The 25,961-nt window shown below is 39.4% G+C and overlaps 3 protein-coding genes across 9 annotated transcripts in view; all 3 read right to left on the reverse strand.

The window, feature by feature from the left end:
* cubn (cubilin (intrinsic factor-cobalamin receptor)) overlaps positions 1-18,587 on the reverse strand; it is a 264,719-nt gene extending 246,132 nt beyond the window's left edge. For all 3 annotated transcript variants that reach the window (XM_063044183.1, XM_063044182.1, XM_063044184.1), the window contains exons 1-5: positions 18,450-18,587; positions 18,197-18,326; positions 17,818-17,913; positions 7,595-7,633; positions 6,975-7,076 (exon numbers count right to left, since the gene is read on the reverse strand). In XM_063044183.1, the coding sequence (XP_062900253.1) occupies positions 6,975-7,076; positions 7,595-7,633; positions 17,818-17,913; positions 18,197-18,326; positions 18,450-18,565 (483 nt within the window). In that variant the 5' untranslated portion in view covers positions 18,566-18,587. The remainder of the gene's footprint in view (positions 1-6,974; positions 7,077-7,594; positions 7,634-17,817; positions 17,914-18,196; positions 18,327-18,449) is intronic.
* Positions 1-25,961, reverse strand: part of LOC134344424 (uncharacterized) — a 108,722-nt gene that overhangs the window by 958 nt on the left and 81,803 nt on the right. The gene's annotated exons all lie outside the window — the stretch shown is intronic.
* The window catches only part of trdmt1 (tRNA aspartic acid methyltransferase 1), a 174,144-nt gene continuing 169,781 nt past the window's right edge, over positions 21,599-25,961 (reverse strand). For 2 of the 5 annotated variants that reach the window (XM_063044194.1, XM_063044195.1), the window contains 2 exons: positions 25,361-25,411; positions 21,599-22,953 (listed from right to left, as the gene is read on the reverse strand). In XM_063044194.1, the coding sequence (XP_062900264.1) occupies positions 22,853-22,953; positions 25,361-25,411 (152 nt within the window). In that variant the 3' untranslated portion in view covers positions 21,599-22,852. The remainder of the gene's footprint in view (positions 22,954-25,360; positions 25,412-25,961) is intronic. The other 3 variants (XM_063044193.1, XM_063044192.1, XM_063044196.1) reach the window with 3 other exon arrangements.

A 25,961-nucleotide genomic window follows, 5' to 3' on the forward strand; every position in this document is an offset into this window, starting at 1 on the left:
CTCATACTGTAAAACTGAATACAGTGCGACATTGAAGAATGTCTTATAGATAATAATAATTTTCTTTATAGTCAACTGTCATGTGACCACATCCTGGAAATATTTGATTTACCAATAGCCCCATATCTCTGATCCCGAGCATTTAGTAGAATAACATGAGAGCATACAAAATAGGCACAGGACTAGGTCATTCAAACCTTCATGCCTGCTCCATCATTCAATAACCATGATTGATCTTTAATTAATATTAAGGGAATCAAGGGATAATGTGTTACTGCAAGTTGGTGGCACACAGACAAATGATCAGCCATAATCACATTCACTATGGGGTTCATTTGAAAGGGCAAATAAAAGTAAGGGAGGGGCAAGTGGAGCAGCCATTGTTGGAGTGGCTTTGGCTCATCAGGCTTCGGCAAGATCAGGCTTGGGTTTGGTCAGGATAAGTATCTGGTAAGTTTCTTCTTCTTCATTCTTTGTTCCTCACCTGTTTGGGCACAGTTAGAGCAGAGAGGATGGCTCCAGGGGTAGTGCTTTGTTCTGTTCATGACTTCCAGCCTCCCAGATAACCACACCTGCACCAGGTGCACCAAGCTACAACTCCTCAGACAACATATTAAGGAACTGGAGCTGCAGCTTGATGGCCTTCCGCTCATACAGGAGATTAGTGATGGATAAGAGGTACAGGGAGGTAGTCACCCCTAGGTTACAAGAGGCAGGTAATTGGATGACTGACAAGAGAAAGGACATAGGAAGCCAGTGGAATGTACCCTGTGGCCGTTCCCCACAAAAATAAGTATACCACTTGGATACTATCGAGGGGGACAACCTACCAGTGCCACAGTGACTGGGACTCTGGCACTGAGTCTGGTGCTGTGGCTCAGAAGAGAAAAGAGATGAAGAGGGCTGCAGTGGTGATAGGAGATTCCATAGTCAGAGGAACAGAGTTGAGATTCTGTGAGCACGATAGAGACTCCTCGATGGTACATTGCGTCCTATGTGCCAGCATCAGACATTTCTTGGATCGGGTCCACAGCATTCTAAAAGGGAGGGTAAACAGCCAGAAGTCTTGTTACTTATTGGTGCCAAAGATATAGGTATGAAAGGTGAGGGAGGTCCTGAAGAGAGATTTTAGGGACCTAGGTAGAAAACTGAAAAGCAGGATCTCCAGAGTAGTAATCCCTAAATTGCTGCTCGTGCCATGCACCAGTGAGGATAAGAATAGGAGCATTTGGCAGATTAATGATTGGCTCTCATATTGAGACTGTGACCCTTGATCCTAGACCAGGGGTCGGCAACCTTTTTGCCCCTGTGGGCCGGATCGCATTTTAATGAGCGGACGGTGGGCCAGATAAATGTCATAAAAAACTTGAGATATGGGAATTATCCATTTGAATACATTTAGTTATGTTTTGCCTCAAATTAATGAATAACACATGCTAGAAAATTATTTGTGCTTAAGTTTGCCTACCCCTATCCTAGACACTAACCATCAGAAACATTACCTCCCCTACAGCTACCTTGTCAAGTCTAACAGAATCTTTTTTAATGTTTCATTTATCTAAACTCAAGAGAGTTTAGGCCTGGTCTGTTTAATCTCTTCTCAAAACACTTACCCAGCTCCCTCACCCACCATCACAAAAATCAATCTGGAAAAAATTAGTGAAAGTAAAACAGGAATTCAATAGTAAATTTGGTGAGGGGCATAAAAAAAACTAAAATGTTTCATTGGTATTCAAAAGGAAAGTAAGAACAAGGGCAAAAATAAGTCTGTTTTTAAGATGATGTATTTGTAAATCAAAACTTATTCTGAGATCAAGTGATAATAATTGCTTTCTCCACAGGATGCATTGGAGTGAGATCACTGCCACTACTTAAAGGAGAAAAGGAAAAGCATTGAATAACATCTGGAGCCACTTTTGAGAAGTGGGTGGCTGGCTGAAGTTGCTTGAAACAGCTCTATCAATTTACAACCTATTTCTTAGCACATTAATTTGGAGATATTCATTTTAAATGATTTGATGTAGTAGCAACTTACAATATTTAGCATTTAAGCTGTTTTCAATTCCTCTTTGAATTTATATAAAGGCTTAACTATAAATATGATCAAGAAGTCATACCATAACTGAAAATATTAATTATGATCATAAGTCTGGGTATTCATAAAATGGATGTTCATATACTGAGGAAACAGGTTTAAAAGAAGGAATGAAGAACTTAGTGAAAAACAATGCACAGAGATTTACATCCCAGAGTTTTCAACGTGATGGTCATAAAGACATATCATAATAGATGATTAAAATAGTTACCAGATTTCATAATGCCATAGATTTTACAATGATTCTAGGAAATTAGAGAATAGAAAATATGACAATGATTTAGGAAAGGAGGGACAGGAAATCAAAAAATTATTGACCTAATAACCTGACGTGTATAGTAGGGGAATTAATAGGAAACCGCAAATGCTGGAAATGCTCAGCAGGCCAGGCAGCATCTGCAGGAAGACAGAGCTAACATTTCAGACTGAAGACTCTTCTTCAGAACCAGTAAGGAGTGAAAAGAAATCGATTAAACTGCAGGAAGTATGTAGGGTTACATATGTCTTGGCTAGGGTAAAAACGGGGTGACCATGGGGATAAGCTGTAACAAGGTTACTTGTACAAGTAATTTGAGAAGTTAGAGAGTGAGAACATCAATAATCAAACATAAGGGTTGTGAAAAGCAGTGTAAGAAGATGTGCCTGGCAGGTCAGATTGGTCATGTTCTCCACTCTCAAAGGGGCAAAAAGAAATAAAAGAAAACTAAACAAGCAATCCAAGTCAATAAGCCTGTTTCGCTTCCCATTGATGTAGCCTGACCTGCAGTGTATATACAGCATTCTCTAATTTTATTCTGTGTGCATCAGGGAAAATGCTGGCAAATATAATGAAGAATGTAACAACAGAACATGGCTGGGGCTAATTTAACATGAGGAACCATTGAATGAGGTATATTTAGATTTTCAGAGAACTTGCAATAAGCTCCTGTATATGAGTTTGATCAACGAGGTTAGAGCAAGTAGAATTACAATAGTACTCTGGCATGGTTAGCAAACAGACAGCAAAGAATGAATCTTCCGCAGAATGGCAGGCTGTGACTAGTGGAGAAATACAGAGATCAATACTTGGGCCACAGCTACTCACAATCTATATCAACAATTTGACTGAAGGTACCTCATGTCTGTTGATGATATAAAGCTTCATGGAACTGCTAGTAAGGAAAAAGATGTAAAGAGGCTTATAAGAATGTGGTAAGCGATATGAGTGGATTAGAACATGGAAAAATGTGAGGTTATCCTCTTTGGGATACCAAATAGAATCAGAGTGTTGAAACCCTGGAATTCTCTTAGCTGAGGACTAAAGAGGCTCAATCAAAACAGTGTCCTAGTGATTTCTAAATATTTAGAATATAGAACATAGAATAATAGTACAGTATATGATGCCTTTTGGATCACAATGTTCTACCAACCTACACAAACCTACTTCAAGATCAATCTAACCTTTCCATTCTACACAGCCCATAAAGTTCCATTTTCCTTACATCCACATGCTTATCTAAGACTCTCTTAAATGTCCCTTTTGTATCAGCCTCTACCATGCACATACCACTCTCTCGGTAAAAGAATCCTAACTCTGAAATCTCCCCTAAACTTGCTTCCTCTCAATTTAAATGGATGTCCTCTGGTAATGGCCATTTCCACCCTCAGTTAAAGGTGCTGGCTCTCTACTCTATCTAAGCTTATTATAATCTTATATACCTCTATCAAGATGCCTCTCATTCTCCTTCACTCAAAATCAAAAAGCCATAGCTCGCTCAACCATTCCTCATAAGACATGTTCTCAAAGCCAGGCAGGATCCTGATAAAATTAGTCTACACCCTCTCTAAACCTTCCACATACTTCCTATAATGAGGTGAGCAGAATTGAACACAATCTTTCAAAGTTTATCAGTTCACATTTTTGAGATTAAATTCCATCTGCCATTTTTCTACCTAGATCTGCATACTGTCCATATCTCATTGTAACTTATGACAACCATCTACACTATCTAGTGCACTACTAACTTTCATGTCATCAGCAAACTTACTAACCCACCCTTGCACTTCCTCATCCACTTATAGAAATCACAAAGAGTAGGAGTACCAGAACAGATTCACAAATGCCTTCGGGAATCAAGGATATGCGATTGTGCAAGAAAATAGCGTTATGGTAGAGACCAAGCATAATTTTGATAAGAGTTAAAGAAAACTTCGAAAAGTCAGATGTTCGGCTCCCAGTCCTAGAATCTAATTCTTAGGATCTTTAGTTACATCTCAGGATACCTTGGTCCCTCTGAAAACTATTACTTTTCAACTTTTCATCATTTAAAAATATTCCACGTTTATTTTCTTATAAAGTTGATTAACTTACCCTTTCCTTATGTCAAGTTCTTAATCATTCAACTAACCTGTCTGTATCTCTTTGAAGGATCTTTGCATCCTCCTCACAACACACATTCTCAACCAGTTTAGTTTCATCAGCAAGCTTGTGCATTTTATATTTGTTCCCTTATCCAAATCTGTGATACTCCTGGGGCTATAACCCTTTGAAACCCATTAATTAAAACTTCCCAATCTGAAAATGAACCATCTCTTCCTACTATCTCTTTGATGTCCTTGAACCAATTCTCTTTCTTTATCAGTCTACTACCAATAATCTTGTTTTAATTTTGCTTTACGTGCAATAATTTTGCTTTATGGTAGCCATGATACAAGCAATCATGAAACAAAATACATCACATCCAATGGTACATTGGTAATGTGGTTTCCTTTTCATAAATCCATGTTGACTCTGTCAAAGACTTATTATTTTCTAAGTTCCTTTCATTTACTTCCTTGATAATACAAACGTTTGTAGATTCCAGCATTTCTCTACGGCTGATGTCAGGCTAACTTATCTCTCTCCCCTCTTATTTAAATAGTGGGGTTATATTTGCCACTATAAGAACCATTCAGGAATCTATAGAATGATGTCGGCCAGTATATTCACTATAACTATTTCTTTGAAAGCTTTCTAATTCACTTTAGCTGCTTTAAACTTCTTAACCACTATTTCTAGGGGGGGTTTCTGTAAGGGAACTATGTGAATCTCTTTGGATCTTTTGCTTATTACATATGTTAAAGACCTACATTTTAATATTGATCCAACATACAACATATAACAGTTTGATAGTGACAACTTACAATTACATCTTCCATCCACTGGGTCTTCCTTATTAAATTTGGGATGCTTTCATAACCAAATAGCTGGTCACTATAGAGGACATACAGTTATGCTATGAGCATATTGTTCCATCGGTTATGAACATGACCTCCGTCTGTCTTATGGGGAGGGTCACAGGGGTAGTAACATAGAAAACCTACAGCACAATACAGGCCCTTCGGCCCACAAAGCTGTGCCGAACATGTCCTTACCTGAGAAATTACCTAGGGTTACCCATAGCCCTCTATTTTTCTGAGCTCCATGTATCTGTCCAGGAGTCTCTTGAAAGACCCTATGGTATCTGCCTCCACCAGCTTCGCTGGCAGCCCATCCACGCACTCACCACTCTCTGCGTAAAAAACTTACTCCTGACATCTCCTCTGTACCTACTTCCAGGCACCTTAAAACTGAGGCCTCTTGTGCTAGCCATTTCAGCCCTGGGAAAAAGCCTCTAACTATCCACATTATCAATGCCTCTCATCATCTCATACACCTCTATCAGGTCACGTCTCATCCTCCGTCACTCCAAGGAGAAAAGGCCGAGTTCACTCAACCTATTCTCATAAGGCATGCTCCCCAATCCAGGCAACATGCTTGTAAATCTCCTCTGCACCCTTTCTGTGGTTTCCACATCCTTCCTATAGTTATGCGACCAGAACTGAGCACAGTACTCCAAGTGGGGTCTGACCAGGGTCCTATACAGCTGTAACATTACCTCTTGGCTCCTAAACTCAATCCCACGATTGATGAAGGTCAATGCACCATATGCTTTCTTAACCATAGAGTCAATCTGCACAGCAGCTTTGAGTGTCCCATGGACTCGGATCCCAAGATCCCTCTGATCCTCCACACTGCCAAGAATCTTACCATTAATACTATATTCTGTCATCATATTTGACCTACCAAAATGAACCACCTTACACTTATCTGGTTTGAACTCCATCTGCCACTTCTCAGTCCAGTTTTACATCCTATCAATATCCTGCTGTAAACTCTGGCAGCTCTCCACACTATCCACAACATCTCCAACCTTTGTGTCATCAGTAAATTTACTAACCCATCCCTCCACTTCTTGATCCAGTTCATTTATAAAAATCACAAAGAGTCGGGGCCCCAGAACAGATCCCTGAGGCATACCACTGCTGACTGACTTCCATGCAGAATATGACTCTTGTAGGGGTAGGGGTTTGCATTCGTAGAAAATGGTTCATATCATGATTTTGCATAACATAAAGCCAAGTTATATCTGCACATACATTAACAAAAGGTAGTTGAAAAAATTACAGTCATTCATTTAATTTTTTTTCCACATAAATTCTGTAGGTGTAAATTTTCATTGCCCGAATGGCCATAATGCAGGGCATTTACAACATTGATAAAGCCTGTTGGCAAACTTTAGCACTTCAGCTGTGTTTTAACATTACCAATGAAAGCAGGCCCAGGTCATTTAATTGGAACATAGATACTGAGGTAACCTAGCAATGCTTTAGGGTAACAGAAACATCAATAGAAATGATATTGTACACATCATTTCTTAGTGGACTGACATTACATGAAAGCAGTTTCCTTTTTCTATGAAGGAAGAGCTCCATAATCCTGTACTTCTGAGTGAGTAAAGCTGCATTACATGAACACTGCATCTCAGTTAATAAGATTCATATCACTGAAAGGGTTATTTCTAATTATAAATGCTCTTGCCTTCCAGTTGTTTGGACAGAGACAGAAGAAAGAGTCCATGAGATTCAGACATATTCCATCATTTTGACAAGGGTTGCTCAAGCATGGATGTCTTTGTAACAGCTGAAATTACAACACACAAAAACATATAAGTTAAGATAGGTCCAGATACTTTTTTTGATGAAACAAATTTCTGATTATACAAGATATTCAAATTCCTTGGTGTACTGCATATTTTTAATAAAATTTGATAAAGAATGCAATACTATTCCATGCAGAAGAGTTTTGTTCTTTTTCCTCTTCTTTCTAAATCCTCGGAATGCTAATGTTACTCTCTAGCAGGGAATATAGCCATGGAACACTTGAAGTACACAGAGAACAAGTGCAATATTTGTTCAGTTGTAAGAAACAGTTCATACAATCATGATCAAGAATAGCCACAAACATATCTAGATCTGTAAAGCAACCATATTCATACTGGGAATCCAAGGATCAAGATTTCATATTCAAGATACTACTTGGCTTTAAAATCTTTCCAGGTTATTATACTTTTGTTCCTTATAAGATTATAACAGCATGTGTAACATGGTGCTGAAATACGTGCATAAGAAAAATATACAAAAAAAAATCAAAATACATACTGTTTGTATATTCTGAATAAGAACTTCAAGCTCTGATATCTAAAAGGACAGAAAAAACAAGTAAAATCAGGGTTTTTTTTTCAATTAGATCAACACCACAAATGAAACTGAGTTTTCAGACCACAGAAGAACATAAAATCATTCAAATTACTGCAATAAAATTAGGTTCAGATATCATAGGTAATCTTCAGATTTTCTGCTTTCAACAAATGAAAGTCTTCTTGTTCATTTAGTTGTCAGAACAAAGGAATATCATTGAACAAGTTCCTATCTGATATATTTTGTCTATCTGATAATAATGACATTAGTAAGACTACTTTCTTAGGTTAATATTGTAGTTTAAAAAAAATAATAATTAGCTATCAAAGTAAGACTTACATCTTTCCACTGCACCACATTATTCCTGAAATACTTTATTTGTAGAAACAATCCAAATTTATCAGTTTTCGCAGGCTGTGTTGTAAAATCATCCCAGTTTTATTTGTCCATAAGACCATAGACACAGGAACAGAGTTAGGCCATTCAGCCCATCAGCCCATGGCTGATCCTGGATCCCACTAAATTCCATACACCTGCCTTCTCGCCATATCCTTTAATGCCCTGACCGATCAGGAAACATAGAAAAATAGAAACATAGAAAATATGTGCAGCAGTAGGCCATTTGGCCCTTTGAGCCTGCACCGCCATTCAATATGATCATGGCTGATCATCCAACTCAGAACCCTGTACCTGCTTTCTCTCCATACCTCCTGATCCCTTTACACAAGGGCCATATCTAACTCCCTTTTAAATATAGCCAATGAACTGGCCTCAACTGTTTCCTGTGGCAGAGAATTCCACAGATTCACCACTCTCTGAGTGTTGAGAAGTTTTTCCTCATCTCAGTCCTAAAAGGCTTCCCCTCTACCCTCAAACTGTGACCCCTCCTTCTGGACTTCCAACATTCAGAACAATCTTCTTACATCTAGCCTGTCCAATCTCTTTAGAATTTTATACGTTTCAATAAGATCCCCCCTCAATCTTCTAAATTCCAGCGAGTATAAGCCTAGTCGATCCAGTCTTTCTTCATATGAAAGTCCTACCATCCCAGGAATCAATCTGGTGAACCTTCTTTGTACTCCCTCTATGGCAAGAATGTCTTTCCTCAGATTAGGGGACCAAAACTGCACACAATACTCCCGGTGTGGTCTCACCAAGGCCTTGTACAACTGCGGTAGAACCTCCCTGCTCCTGTACTCGAATACTCTTGCTATGAATGCCAACATACCATTCACCTTTTTCACTGCCTGCTGTACCTGCATGCCCACTTTCAATGACTGGTGTACAATGACACCCAGATCTCGTTGCACCTCCCCTTTTCCTAATTGGCCACCATTCAGATAATAATCTGTTTTCCTGTTCTTGCCATCAAAGTGGATAACCTCACATTTATCCACATTAAATTCCATCTGCCATGAATTTGCCCACTCACCTAACCTATCCAAGTTACCCTGCATCCTCTTAGCATCCTCCTCACAGCTAATACTGCCGCCCAGCTTCGTGTCATCCGCAAACTTGGAGATGCTGCATTTAATTCCCTCATCCAAGTCATTAATATATATTGTAAACAACTGGGGTCCCAGCACTGAGCCTTGCGGTACCCCACTAGTTACTGCCTGCCATTCTGAAAAGGTCCCATTTATTCCCACAATTTGCTTCCTGTCTGCCAACCAATTCTCTATCCATATCAATACCATACCCCCAATACTCTGTGCTTTAAGTTTGCACACTAATCTCCTGTGTGGGACCTTGTCAAAAGCCTTCTGAAAATCCAAATATACCACATCCACTGGTTCTCCCCTATCCACTCGTCTAGTTACATCCTCAAAAAATTCTATAAGATTCATCAGACATGATTTTCCTTTCACAAATCCATGCTGACTTTGTCCGATGATTTTACTGCTTCCAAATGTGCTGTTATCACATCTTTGATAACTGACTCTAGCATTTTCCCCACCACCGATGTCAGACTAACCAGTCTATAATTCCCCGGTTTCTCTCTCCCTCCTTTTTTAAAAAGCGGTGTTACATTAGCCACCCTCCAATCCTCAGGAACTAGTCCAGAATCTAAAGAGTTTTGAAAAATTATCACTAATGCATCCACTATTTCTTGGGCTACTTCCTTAAGCACTCCGAGATGCAGACCATCTGGCCCTGGGGATTTATCTGCCTTTAATCCCTTCAATTTACCTAACACCACTTCCCTACTAACATGTATTTCCCTCAGTTCCTCCATCTCACTGGACCCCCGGTCCCCCACTATTTCTGAAAGGTTATTTATGTCCTCCTTAGACAGAACCAAAGTAGTTATTCAATTGGTCTGCCATGTCCTTGTTCCCCATGATCAATTCACTTGTTTCTGACTGTAAAGGACCTACATTTGTCTTAACCAATCTTTTTTTTTCACATATCTATAAAAGCTTTTATAGTCAGTTTTTATGTTCCCTGCCAACTTTTTCTCATAATCTTTTTTCCCTTTCCTAATTAAGCCCTTTCTCCTCCTCTGCTGGACTCTGAATTTCTCCCAGTCCTCAGGTGTGCCACTTTTTCTGGCTAAATTGTATGTTTCTTCTTTGGAATTGATACTATCCCTAATTTCCCTCGTCAGCCACGGGTGCACTACCTCCCTGGATTATTCTTTTGCCAAACTGGGATGAGCAATTGTTGTAGTTCATCCATGCAATCTTTAAATGCGTGCCATTGCATATCCACCGTCAACCCTTTAAGTATCATTTGCCAGTCTATCTTAGCTAATTCACATCTCATACCTTCAAAGTTACCCTTCTTTAAGTTCAGAACCTTTGTTTCTGAATTAACTATGTCACTCTCCATCTTAATGAAGAATTCCACCATATTATGGTCACCCCAACCCAAGGGGCCTCGCATGACAAGATTGCTAACTAACCCTTCCTCATTGCTCAATACCTAGTCTAGAATGGCCTGCTCTCTAGTTGGTTCCTCGACATGTTGGTTCAGAAAACCATCCCGCATACATTCCAAGAAATCCTCTTCCTCAGCACCCTTACCAATTTGGTTTACCCAATCTATATGTAGATTGAAGTCACTCATTATAACTGCTGTTCTTTTATTGCACACAGTTCTAATTTCCTGTTTAGTGCCATCCCCAACCTCACTACTACTGTTAGGTGGCCTGTACACAACTCCCACCAGCGTCTTCTGCCCTTTAGTGTTATGCAGCTCTACCCATATCGATTCCACATCCTCCAGGCCTTCCTTTCTAATGCGTTAATCTCCTCTCTAACCAGCAACGCTACCCTACCTGCCTTTCTTTCCTGTCTATCCCTCCTGAATATTGAATATCCCTGGATGAGGAGGAACTTCTTCTCCCAGAGAGTTGTGAAGGTGTGGAATGCGCTGCCTCAGAAGGTAGTGGAGGCCAATTCTCTGGATGCTTTCAAGAAGGAGCTAGATAGGTATCTTATGGATAGGGGAATCAAGGGTTATGGGGACAAGGCAGGAACCGGGTATTGATAGTAGATGATCAGCCATGATCTCAGAATGGCGGTGCAGGCTCAAAGGGCCAAATGGTCTACTTCTGCACCTACTGTCTATTGTCTATTGTCTATGTTGAGCTCCCATTCTTGGTCACCCTGGAGCCATGTCTCTGTGATCCCAACTATATCATATTCATTAGTAACTATCTGCACATTCAATTCATCCACCTTGTTACGAATGCTCCTTGTATTGACACACAAAGCCTTCAGGCTTGTTTTTACAACACTCTTAGCCCTTATACAATTATGTTGAAAGGTGGCCCTTTTTGATTTTTGCCCTGGATTTGCCGGCCTGCCACTTTTACTTTTCACCTTACTACTTTTTGTTTCTACCCTCATTTTACACCCCTCTGTCTCTCTGCACTTGTTCCCATTCCCCTGCCACATTAGTTTAAATCCTCCTGAACAACAGTAGCAAATGCTCCCCCTAGGACATTGGTTCCAGTGCAGCCCAGGTGCAGACCGTGCTGTTTGTACCGGTCCCACCTCCCCCTGAACTGGTTCCAATGTCTCAGAAATTTGAATCCCTCCCCCTTGCACCATTTTTCAAGCCACGTATTCATCTGAAATATCCTCCTACTCCTACTCTGACTAGCACGTGGCACTGGTAGTAATCTAGAGATTATTACCTTTGTGGTCCTACTTTTTAGTTTATCTCCTAACTCCCCAAATTCACTTTGTAGGACCCCATCCTGTTTTTTACCTGTATCGTTGATACCTATGTGCACCATGACCACTGGCTGTTCACTCTCCCACTCCAGAATGTCCTGCAGCCGCTCAGAGACATCCTTGACCCTTGCACCAGGGAGGCAACATACCCTCCTGGAGTCTCATTTGCAGCCGCAGAAACGCCTATCTATTCCCCTTACAATCGAATCCCCTATTACTATAACTCTCTCACTCCTTTTCCTTCCCTCCTGTGCCACAGAGCCACCCATGGTGCCATGAACTCGGCTGCTGCTGCCTTCCCCTGATGAGACATCTCCCCCAACAGTATCCAAAACAGTATAGCTGTTTAGGAGGGAGATGACCTCAGGGGACTCCTGCACTACCTGCCTACTACTACACTGTCTCGTGGCCACCTGTTCCCTTTCTGCCTGTGTAGCCTTTACCTGAAACGATCAACTTCCACCTTAAATACAGGTATACCCATGGACTTGGCCTCCAAAGTAGTCTGCAGCAGAGCATTCCACAGATTCACTACTCTCTGGCTAAAAAGATTCCGCCATACCTTTGCTCTAAAACGTCACTCCTCAATTTTGAGGCTGTACCCTCTAGTTCTGGGTACCCCCACCATAGGAAACATCCTCTCCACATCAAACCTATCTAGTACTTTCAACATTTGGTAGGTTTCAATAAGATCCTTACACATTCTTCTAAATTCTACTGACTACAGGCCCAAAGCTGCCAAATGTTCCTCATATGTTAACCCCTTCATTCCCAGAATCATCCCGTGAACCTCATCTAGGCTCTCTCCAATGACAACACATCCTTTCTGAGATATGGGGTCCAAAACTGTTGACAATACTCCAAGTGGGGCCTGACTAGGGTCTTACAAAGGCTTATTATTATCTTCTTGCTTTTATATTCTATTCTCCTTGAAATAAATGCCAACATTGCATTTGCCTTCTTCACCACAGATGCAACCTGTAAATTAACATTCTGGAGTCTTGCACAAACACTCCTAAGTCCCTCTGCACCTCTGATGTTTGAACCTTCTCCCCATTTAGATAATAGACCTCACTATTGTTCCTTTTACCAAAATGTATAAATGTATTATCATACATTTCCCAACACTGCATTCCATCTGCCTCTTTTTTGCCCTCTTCCAATTTGTCTAAGTCCTGTGGCAAACAAATTGCTTCCTCAGCACTACCTACCCCTCCACTTACCTTCGTATCATCCGCGAACTTTACCACAAACCATCAATTCTATTATCCAAATCATTGACAATGTGTAAACCAGCAGTCCCGATACTGACCTCTAAGCACATCACTAGACTGCCAGCCAACCAGAAAAAGGCCCATTAATTCCTACTTGCTGCCTCCTGCCTGTCAGCCATTCCTTTGTCCATGCCAGTATCTTTCCTGTAACACCCTATGATTTTATTTGTTAAGCAGTCTCATGTGTGGCACCTTATCAAACACTTTTTGAAAATCCAAGTAAATGGCATCCACTACTTCTCCTTTGTCCACCTTGCTTGTTACTTCTTCAAAGAACTCTTAACAGATTTGTCAAGCAAGATTTCCCTTCACAGAAACTATGCTGCTTTGACTTATCTTACCATTAGTCTCCAAGCACCTCAAAATCTAATCCTTAATAGTAGGCTCCAACACTTTCCCAATCACTTAGGTTAGGCTAACTGGTCTATAATTTTCTTTCTTTTGCCTTCCTCCCTTAGGAAACAGTGATCTCAATATGATCAAATTCACATTGAAATCTGAGAAAGAGAAGCTGAATTCCAATGTGTGGGTGTTTCAGTGGAATAAAGGGAATTACAATGGCATGAGAGGGGAACTGGCCAAAGTTGACTGGAAAGGGGCACTAGCAGGAAGGACAGCAGAGCAGCAGTAGCTGGAGTTTCTGTGAAAAATGAGGGAAGTGCAAGACAGATATATTCCAAATAAGAAGAAATTTTCAAATGGAAGATGGACACTACCATAGCTGACAAGTGAAGTCAGAGCCAAAGTAAAAGCAAAACAGAGGGCATATAAGGAAGCCAAAGCTAGTGGTAAGATAGAGGTTTGGGGAGCTTTTAAAAACTTGCAGAAGGAAATTAAGAAGGTCATTAGGAGGGAAAAGATAAATTATGAAAGGAAGCTGGTGACTAATACCAAAGAAGATACTAAAAGCGTTTTAAGTATATAAAGGGTAAAAAAGAGTTGAGAGTAGATATAAGACCAATAGAAAATGATGCAGGAGATAGTGTAATGAGAGATGCAGAGATGGCTGAGGAACTGAATGTGTATTTTGCATCAGTCTTCACAGTGGAAGACATCTGCAGTATACCAGACATTCAAGAGTGTCAGGGAAGTGAAGTATGTGGAGTGAAAATTACAACTGAGAAGATGCTCAGGAAGCTTAATGGTCTGAGAGTGGATAAATCTCCTGCACCCTCAGGTTCAGAAGGAAGTAGTTGAAGAGATTGTGGAGGAATTAACAATGATCTTTCAAGAATTGATAGGTTCTGGCATCGTACTGGATGACTGGAAAATTGTAAATGTTACTTTGCTATTTAGGAAAGGTGGGAGGCAGCAGAAAGGAACCTATAGACCTGTTAGCCTGACATCCATGGTTGGGAAGTTGTTGGAATTAATTGTTAGGGATAAAATTACAGAGTACCTGGAGGCACATGACAAGTTAGGCAAAAGCCAGCATGGTTTCCTGAAAGGAAAATCCTGCGTGACTAACCTACTGAAGTTTTTTGAGGAAATTACAAGCAGGGTAGACAAAAGGAATGCAGCAGATGTGGTGTACTTGGATTTTCAGAAGGCCTTTGACAAGGTGCCGCACATGAGGCTGCTTAGCAAGACAAGAGCCCATGGAATTACAGAGATATAAAGGGACTTGGGAGTCCTTGTGCAGGATACCCTAAAGGTTAACTTCCAGGCTGAGCTGGTGGTGAAGAAGGCGAATGCAATGTTGGCATTTGTTGTGTATGTGACCGGTTACACAACAAAACTATAAATAAAAATACTAGCGACTGGAGCTAAGATAACAGGGATTTTTACTTATGGAACCCGAACTAAACACATATATACATATCAATAAGCACCTAATAGCACATGCACAATAATGTGTTACTACGACATAAAATATTATACAGTAGGCTATATGGTACAGCATTCATTTCTAGAGGTGTAGAATATAAGAGTAGGGATGTGATGTTGAGTCTTTATAAGGCACTCGTGAGACAACACTTGGAGTATTGTGTGCAGTTTTGGGCTCCTTATTTTAGAAAGGATATACTGACATTGGAGGGTTCAGAGAAGATTCACAAGAATGATTCCAGGAATGAAAGGCTTACCATATGAGCAAAGTCTGGCAGCTCTTGGGCTGTATTCCCTGGAGTTCAGGAGAATGAGGGGTTATCTCATAGAAACATTCTGAATGTTAAAAGGCCTGAACAGATTAGATATGGCAAAGTTATTTCCCATGGTAGGGGACTCTAGGACAAGAGGGCACAACTTCAAAATTGAAGTATGTTCATTTAGAACTGAGATGCGGTGAAAATAATTTAGTCAGAGGGTGGTAAATCTGTGGAATTTGTTGCCACAGGCGGCTGTGGAGGCCAAGTCATTGGGTACATTTAAGGCAGAGATAGATAGGTTCTTGATTAGCCAGGACAGCAAAGGGTATGGGGGAGAAGGCAGGGGAATGGGGATGACTGGAAGAATTGGATCAGCCCATGATGGAATGGCAGAGCAGACTCAATGGGCTGAATAGCCTACTTCTGCTCCTATATCTTATATCTTATGGTCTTAAAGAGTGAAGTGACATTTGCAATCCTCCAGTCCTCCAGGACTATGCCAGAATCAAATGATTCTTGAAATCATGACCTGTGTGTCAGCTATCTCTTCAGCAGCCTCTCTCAGAACTCTGGGATATAGTCCATCTGGCCAAGGTGACTTTTCCATCTTAAGACCTTTCAGTTTGCCTAGCACTTTTCCATTGTAATAGCAATGGTACTCAGTCCTGCTCCCTGACAGTCACGGACATCTGGCACACTGCTAGTGTCTTCAACAGTGAAGACATATGCAAAGTACTCATGAAGTTCATCTGCCATTTCTTTGTCCCCCATTGCTACCTCACCAGCATCATTTTCCAGAGTTCCAATATCAACTCTCACCTGCCTCTTACTATTATATATATTTATATAACTGAAAAAACTTTTTGTATCCTGCTTTATATTATTGGTTAAATTGCCCTCATATTGTATCTTTTCCCTTCTTAAAGCTTTTTAAGTTGTTTTTTGTTGGATTTTAAAAGCTTCCCAATTGTCCAACTTCCCACTCAGTTTTGCTAACTTATATGCCTTCTCCTTGGCTTTTATGCAGTCCTACTTCCTTTGTCAGCCACGGTTGCCTTCCCCTGCTTTTTGGGAACTTCTTCCTCAGTGGGACATATCTGTCCTGCACCTTGTGAACTTTCCCCAGAAATTTCAGCCACCTCTGCTCTGCCGTCATCCCTGTCAGTATCCTACTCCAATCCACCTGGGCAAGCTCCTCTCTTATGCCTCTGTAATTCCCTTTATTTCATTGCGATACTGATACATGTGACTTATGTTTCTCCCTCTCAAGTTGCAGTATGAATTCAATCATATTATGATCACTGCCTCCTCAGAGTTCCTTTACATTAAGCTCCCTAATAAGATAGTCGTAGTCATACTTTATTGATCCCAGGGGAAATTGGTTTTCGATACAGTTGCAACATAGATAATAAATAGTAATAGAACCATAAGTAGTTAAATAGTACTATGTAAATTATGTCAGTAAATTATGAAATAAGACCAGGACCAGCCTATCGGCTCAGGGTGTCTGACCCTCCAAGGGAGGAGTTGTAAAGTTTGATGGCCACAGGCAGGAATGACTTCCTATGATGCTCTGTGCTGCATCTCGGAGGAATGAGTCTCTGGCTGAATGTACTCCTGTGCCCATCCAGTACATTATGTAGTGGATGGGAGACATTGACCAAGATGGCATGCAACTTAGACAGCATCCTCTTTTCAGACACCACCGTGAGAGAGTCCAGTTCCATCCCCACAACATCACTGGCCTTAAGATCTGTGTTATTATACAACAGCCAATCTAAGACAGCCTTTCCCCAAGAGGGCTCAAGCACAAGCTGCTCTAAAAAGCCGTCTCGTATACATTCAACAAATTCCCTCTCTTGTGATCTGACACCAATGTGATTTTCCCAATCCCCTTGTATATTGAAGTCTCCCATTACAATTGTGACATTACCTTATCCAGCTCCCTTTGCAATCTCAACCCCACATCTTGACTATTATTTGGAGGCCTATATATGATTCCCATAGTGGGTTTTTTTTTACCCTTTGCAGTTTCTTACCTCCAGCCACAATTTTTTAACATTTTCTGAGCCTATGTCACCTCTTTCTAAAGATGTAATTCCATCTCTTATCAACAGAGCCACACCACTGCCTGTGCCTTCCTGCCTGTCCTGTGATGCAAAATATATACTTTGATGTTAAGCTCCCAACTCTGGCCTTCTTTCAGCCCTGATTCAATGATGCCCACAACATCATACTGACCAACTCTAATTGCGCATAAAGATGAAAAGTTATGTCCTTCAATTGTAACTAAAATCACTAAATAGAAACTACCTGTAACATCACCAACAATTAGTTAAAAGCTTCAGAGTTTTTGCTTGATTTATAGGTTTATTGAGACATTTCAAGAGTATTATTAGTAGGACAAGCATTACATGCACTTTGTTGATAAATAGATTCACACATTACCTGGCCTTTTAGAGCACTGCTGTATGAGTGCAAATACGTCTGGTCTCATTTTTAGTTGCAGATACTGTATATTTACAGCTGAGATGCAATGCAACTACATTCTTCTGTCCTGAATGTTAATTTGATTTTACAGCCATGAACACTAAGTAAAAAAGAGCAAGTGAGATAAAGATGATCATTGGCGTACTTACCCTTTTGTTCAGCTGATTGATTTGATAAGAAACATTCTGAAGGCTTTGAACTTCAGTAGTTCTTAGTTCTGCAATGTCATCTTTATTTTTCCTAATCTAAAATTATAGTTAAACATTGAAGTTAATCCCATGAAACAAAATTAATCACTTGTATACAATCGAATAACACATAAATCCAGCACGCCAATATTTTCAAAACTGATGTGCATAAAAAATGTTTTGTATATAAAATAAAATACTTAAATGAAGAATTATCTATTTAGGTTCACGTTTATACTGTGTTTTACTTGACAACTGTATGAAGCTATTTTCTTCCATTTACTTCCATTCTTTAGAAAACTGCCACCTTAGGTTTCATATGACAAAATTCAGTTATTACCTGCATAAATAATTGTTCAAGGTCATTGTTATTTAGTTTAATCTTCCCAAGTGCTGATGTCTTGAATTCAATATTCCTTAGATTGCCAGTTTGAAATATCAAATTGCCATTTTTTGAAATAACTCTCGGCCTTAGAATGAAATATATTTGAATTAACAAAGTAACAGCATGATGATGCTAACTTCACAGACAGTTGCATACATTTATTTCCCTTTGAACAACAATTCCATAGAAGTTATTAAATAATACCTACTGGTCACTACTGACACTTTTTTGTTGATTATTTCCATCATCTTCAAATTCACATTTTAACCTGCAAAATACACAAATTAAAATTAGTATCCCGATAGATTGCCTGGAGTAAATCATTCTAGTCGCATTTCCTCCGAAGTTTGTTTGTTGAAATAACTACTTAAAGTGCAGGATTTAAGAAAGTTGTACCTTTAACCCAAACAAATGAACTTTGCCCACTTCAGATATGATTCATCCAAATTACTGTCAGTCAATTGAGATATAATATCTAATGTTACATCTACCTTCTGTCTGGTAGGGTACTTCAATTCTACTCCAAAACTTTGCCCATTAGTTGTGTATTCAGGAAATATACCACATATTCCTGGGAGATAAGTGGCAAAATACAGATCTTGCACTGGAGTTCTGGAGCTCCAGATTTTCCAATAGGGAAATGAGCCTATAATGACCAGAATGAAAAACATGTTGAATTCTCTACAACATGCAGTGAACAATGTTCCAGAAGTCAGTGACCTTTTCACAAGGTCCTCTCTGGGATGAATAATTCAAATAAAACAACCAATCCTTTAATTAATTTAAAGATGTCCAGCATAACTTTTCAGTTCCTCAAATCTACGTGCTACCAGAGTAAAAGTTTCAAGCTCTTTGTTTGGGCCAAGGAAAAGCATGTATTTTGGGTGACTGACAACTATGGGAATAGCCCAGGTTCCAAATAAACCAAAACTTGTTTCTCAGCTGTGGTATGTCATGGCCACTTCCTGTAAGAGGTTTATCAGTGAGTTATGTCTCCAGTTGATTGCATACATGCAGGCATGATATAGTAACAAATCTAATTGGTTTCTCTACAGATCACTATGACATTTAATTTTGTAAACGAAAACTTTTTCAAGCTGCCATTGACAACAGTACCATTTTAATCACATCTCTGATTGTAACGATTCAAAAGAGGGACTTTGTTTGCCAAAATAATATTTTTATCCATTCACTCATGATGAAATGCTTGTCAAAATGGCATATAATTCCAAACATGTGACAATCAAAGTCCTGTCATTTTAACGAGAAATCACATCAATGCATAACATTGGAACTTTAGATACAGAATATCATAATGGTTGAATTCATTCCCATATTGACCAAATTCATGTTTAGCTCTTGCTTCAGTCCTCTTTGGGCCCCTTCCTATTAAAACTCTTTAAACAGTTTTTAATGTCTGTGTTGGTACTGTCTCTTATTCAGCCCCTCTGCAATCGTTTTCCATTCTGCTTTCACTGTTAAAATAGCCCACTTTCTCCAATGAAGGCATATTGCATCCCAATACTAAGACAGCTGTTCCAGTTCCCACACTTATGGTTTCATTCCCAACAAAGAACAATGATTGCACTCCCCTTATCCTCATCTCTCACCCCACAAGTCTCCTCATTCAATGAATCATCCTATGGAATATCCGCTTTCTTCATCATAATGCTACCAGCAGCCTCATTTTCCCCATAATTTGAAGACACTTTTAGAAAAATAAACCTTGAAATGAAAATATAATGCAACTTAGCTACAAGGTGAACAGTTTTACTGCTGCAGAAGACTTATTCACTCAACTTCCTCATGCTGTGTCCCACTTCCAACATTGTACATCAGTGAAATCCAAGCAGAAGGGAAGCAAAAACTGGCTTTTATCTCTCTCACCATTCTGTAACCCAAACAGACCTTCCACATAAACAGCATTTTCAACTTAATTGCATTTCATCCAACTTAGTTTGGTGTGTATGTGGTCTCTACATTTAAGAAACTAAACACACATATGTTGAGAGTTGAGTAGAATATCTCTGTTTGGTCAGCAACATCGTCCCTGATGTATCCAGTCAGTAATTCACTCTGGCCTCTCTATCTCTCATATTGTTACAATGAAACCTACTGTAAACTTGTGAAACAGTATCTAATCTTCCAATGAGGAACCTTGCAGCCATTTGAACTCAGCAATGAAAACAATTTCAGATATCCAGACTTCCCAATTTGTTTTAGAACTGTACAGTTTGGATGGAAGGTTTCCAATTGTAATAAATTCTGCAATTGCTGGAAATCTTGAGCAACACACACAAAATACTGAAGGAAATCAGGAAGTCAGGCAGCATATATGGGGGAGGGGGGGAATAAACAGTTGATGTTTCAGGTTGGGACCAAAATATTAACTCTTTTATTGTCTCTCCAGAAATGCTGCCTGCTTTCTGGGTATTTCCAGCATTCTCACTTATTTCTCTTTGACAGCAAGTAAAACATTTTGTATTTTAAAGTATTTTCCTTTTACTTGTGGTTACCTATGAATTCTTATTCACAAGCTCTCCAGACAGGTCAACTGAGAATAGCAAGCCTTCATTGTACTATTTAGCCAGCACCTATATGTAACTCCCATTCAAGCTCCCTTGATCAATTTTGGTGTCTGGAGCTGCATGGAGGGTACATGTTCTCTGTGTGTCTGCATGGGATACCTCCAACTGTAGCAATTTCTTCCAATATCCCAAAAATCAGGTTAATTGACTCTCATAAGTTACCCCTCATGTAGTGAGTGGCAGCAGAATCACTCGGTGTGAAGGGGATAGTGTGAGAGAACAGGTCACAGGGAAATAAATGAGTGAATGCAATTGATCTGACATCTCACATTGATTCAACAAGAGTGAATGGTCTCTTCCTATACGATCAGGTATCACAAATATGAAAAATCAAAGACATTGTTATTCTCTTCACCACTCTCCCCATCAACGTAATTAAGGATGTGTTTTCTTTCTAGCTCTCTTAAAAGTTAACTCTCTATCCACAGATGCACAGGACATCAAATAGCATTTTCTGTTTTGACTTCAGACTTCCATCCGCAACAGTATTTTGTTTTCTGCTTGTAGACTAAGACAAGACGGCCGGGAAAGCTTGGAAACAGTCTAGTCAAGGATTTTTTTAAAAAGTGGCATTTCATTAGCTAGTGAGCAGACCTCATACGACATTGCAATAGAGAGCTCAATAATGTAACTGAACCGTCCAAAACTTTTTGCAGTGTCATATATGGCACCATGGCTACGGTTTGTTAATCACTGATACTTTCAGCTAGACCCTAGCATGTTCACTGAAGTTGATAGTTATGGAACTGAGTTTATAGCAAGCACCAAAAATAATGGGGTGTTAATTTGTCCTCCAGTGTATACTAAACTTTCCATATAATGATGGATATTGACTGACCTCGGCTTCTGATACTCCATTAACTGAAATCATTCTTTCTTACAGTGTGATTTCAGAAGTGAATACTGTATGCGATTGTGGCTTAACCATACACTATACACGTGTAGTGCAACTCCATTCAACAGAATTTTGACACACCCATATCAAAATGCAGGACTTCCCTTTAATAAAGATTCTGAACTCTTCTAACTTTTTCCAGATAAATATTAAACATAAATGTTAGAAGAACAGAGGAAGGTACATGTCTTAGTTTATATATATTACATAGACAATGGCAAAACAGCTCTTTCACTTTATTTTAGGAAAAGTGAATGGAAGGACGCACATCCAAATGTACACAAATTTCCAATATGATCAAATGAAAGTTTCCTATTTAATTGTCAGATATTGTTTAGACTGAAAGGACTAAATCATGTTAAGAGTGCAATGCTTGTGCTTATAATTTCATAAAAAGGCAACTTAACAGCTTGATTGCTGCAATTTCTACCATTGAAGGTCACAATGACTTCACAGAACATTTCCTTTAGCCTGTGATCATGTTAAAATTTCATGTTAAAATAAAGTAACAAAATTTGACAACTTTGATAGCCGTAGGAGGATATCAAATGTCTAATTTATCTAAACGACAGACATAACAAAAAACTGGGCATGAAAAGCAAAAAATCTGCTGATACTTTAAATCTAAAGTAAAAACAAATGCTCAAAATACTCAGCAGGACAGGCAGCATGTGTGGAGGGAGAAACAGAGTTTACATTTTGTGTTGATGTCCTCCTGTCATTACTGAGGCATTTATTTTTCTGATAGTAGGTTGCAATCTGATGACCAAAAATATTCATAAATTTACAGAGTTCTTAAAAGTCTTTATTAGAAACAGGCACCACTTAATATGTACATCAAGAATTATTTCAATGAGTTTTCATTACAATATATGGTGACAACAGGCATAGGTCAAAAACTACAGCAAGTCATTCAGATTGAGCTATGATTCACTTGTACATGCAAGAGAAGCAAATGATAAAAATGTTCCAAGACATCTACACAAATAAATTAATTAGTCTTAATGAAATCAATGATTACTTCTGATGAACACTATTGAGAAACACTTTCATATAATCTATTACTTGCTGGCTAAAATAAACATACATTTTTATATACTATACATCATAAAAATTCTGTTTTCAGCATCAATCAACCATCAATTTAATAAGCTTGGCTACCACATGGATATTGAGGCTATTTCCCAGCAGGCGGTATCTTTGTTTCAGTGAAATTTTCTCAGGGAAACCTGCAAGTTTAATCAAAATAAAATACAGATTATGATTAAATACAATTCTTGATTCCTGTTTTAGCTCCCTTTTGCAACTTGCTCATTGTTTAGTGACATTAAACATTAACTGCTGGTATTGAGATATATTACAATGAATAGGGTTTATCATCAACTAACTACACCGACATGAACTACCACAGAAATGTAAAAAAGTGTTTAACTATTCATGGCCACCAAGGTCAATTGCAGCACTCTTACCACCACCACTACTCAAATTAATTATTAAGAGCAAGAAACATGACAAGGCAGTAACACATTAAACCAGATTATTTACATTCTGATCCCACCAAGAACAGTTATTGTTGATTCAAATTTAAATATTTTTCTTTCCCATCTTCCCCAAGATGGCATTCATCACTATTGAATGAAAATAACATAACTAATGGGTCACACTCCAATCCAAATCAGAAAGTTGAAGGTCCAAATTTAAAACTATGCTAACAAACTGATGAAAAGTTGCTGCACTGTTAGTAAAACATTAACACCTCTGCAACAGATGATACCATCCTATAAACTTAATAAACAGATTCCTATCTTCAAGCATATAGATGCATTAGCTTGTCTTGAGCAAGACATTATCAAAGTACAATTATCTGATGGCAATCTTGTAAACCAAATGAGTACTAGAGCTCTTTTCGCTCTCTGCTCAAATAGTGCTGATCCAACTGTTCCATTCTAAGAAACCTCAGATAAGTCAATCTCTAACCTAATAAAGTTATATCAAGCAACTGAAAAGCTCAAAGCATTACTCCTAATTAGCATTTCATTTAATATTTCATATTTTACTGCAACTTTAGCTTTTTTGCAACAGATGTAATAATTAAAACACTGGATGGATGGCATCCATTAGTCTCGTGAGACCATGGATCTGCATCTGGAAAATCTTGCTTCAGTCTCTCCAGGGCGCAGGCCTGGGCAAGATTGAATGGAAGACCGGCAGTTGCCCAAGCAGCAAGTCTCCCCTCTCCACGACACCAATGTTGTCCAAGGGAAGGACAAGGGCCGATACAGCTTGGCAGCAGTGTCGGCGCAGGAGTTGCCACAGCGAGGTTGAAGGCAACGTCCGACTGCCTTAGGGACTCTGGCTCCGGATTTGTCCTCATGGTTTACTTCCGAAGCCTTTCCTATGAGTGGGTATGGCTGTAAGGCAGCGGAGGTTTGAAATCAGAGTTTTCCCTCTCTTAGGTGGACTGCCTTACCAAGCGGACGAGCTCCATCTACCCGAAGCACTGGTTTTAAGGCGCCAGGACCAGCCTTCACCCATTCTCCTGTCAGTGGAAGCAGTTCCGCCGGGCTTAGGGTCTAAGCCACACGAGAAGGCCAGGAGTTGGACTTGGTTGTCAGAGGCTATTTGAGGCGCATGCCGTGAGGAGCACTTTTAGGTAGTGGGAGCTTGTCCCCACTACCACTCCTTGGCTTGACAACCTTGGAATAATTAAAACAATAAATATAGAAAAGGAAGAAAATAGCAAGAGCATGAAAAATGCAAAGAAAAAAAGAAATTCAAATCAAATCGTCCTTAATTTCAGCTAACTGCATCTTTTGCACTTTTCACCTGCTCCAACACCTTCTGAGGAGTCAAGATTATCAAGAAAAAACAGGAAAAAAACCTCTTTAACTGTCCAAAGAAGTGAGTATCTAGGAAACAATGGTTGCTGTCTACATAAATACAAAAATTTACTGCAACCTCATCATAACTATGGTCAGAAGAGTTTTTAAATCAAGGCCTTGTTGCAACCAATATCACTAGAAGAGCCTGGTTAACTACAATCATGTCACCTTGGAGCAAAGATAGTTAAGAGGATATTTAACAGAAGTGTACAAGATGATTGGTTCTGAGCAGAGTAAACATAATTGACAGAGGCATAGATATAAAAGTTGGGGTGTCAGTATTTAAATGGGGCAGGGTTTATTTAGATGATATTTCACAGGAACAGATATTCTCAGGGAAATGCACAGCAGAAATGTGGAAATTGTTTAGGAAGCATTTGAAAGGTATTTAGGATAGGTTTGTCCAATTGAGACAGAGGAAAGATGGGTGGATAAAGAAACCATAGTTGACAAGAGAGGTGGAACATTTAGTCCAGAGAAAAAGTAACATATTTAAGGTTTCTTATTTAAGCAAAAATCAGACAGGGCTCTTGAGAGTTATAGAGTAGCCAGGGAGAAGCTTAAGAGAGGAATTAAAAGAACTAGAAGGGAACATGAGAAGGCTTTGGCAAGTAGGATTAAAGAAAATCAAAGTCATTCCACAGGAAATGATCAGAGTGAGGGTAGGAATGCACAGGGATAAAGGGGAGAAACATGCACCTAGAGTTGAAGGAGATAAGAGAGGTCCTTAACAATACTGTGTTTCAGCACTCACCAGGGAGAGGACTCTCGATGAATGTGACTTCAGCATGAACAGGATAATATGCTGGGTTAAAAAAGAGATAAAACATTAGGACAGCTAAGTCCCCAAGGCCAGAAGGGATATACCCAAGGGTACCATGAGAAACAAGGGAAAAGATTTTTTGGGGCATTGATGACAATCATTGTGACCTCCCTGGCTTAGAAGTAGTACCTGAGGATAGGAGGATGGCAAATGTTGTTCTATTCTTTAAGAAAGCTAATAGGGATAATCCTGAGAATTATAGACCAGTGAGACAAAATCATCATTGTGGGCAAACTAATGGAAAAATTCTTAGGAACAGGATATATGAGTATTTGAAGAAGCAAAATCTTAATAGGGACAGGCAGCATGGCTTCATAAGGGGCAGGTTGAATAAGTTTTTTAAGGATGTGAAAAGGTAAAGCAGTGGATGCGATGTACATGGATTTTACTAAGGCATTTGACAAGAGCTGGAGTCCCTAAGGTAGACCTACATTAAGTTCAATGCTGACTGGCAACACCAGTGATATCGCTGGTGCCAAACTGTATCAGACTCTGCCATTCCCTTGGATTCATTAGCTACATGGAGAGCAGG

This window comes from Mobula hypostoma, chromosome 3, assembly GCF_963921235.1.
Source record: "Mobula hypostoma chromosome 3, sMobHyp1.1, whole genome shotgun sequence".
Taxonomy (NCBI): Eukaryota; Metazoa; Chordata; class Chondrichthyes; order Myliobatiformes; family Myliobatidae; genus Mobula; species Mobula hypostoma.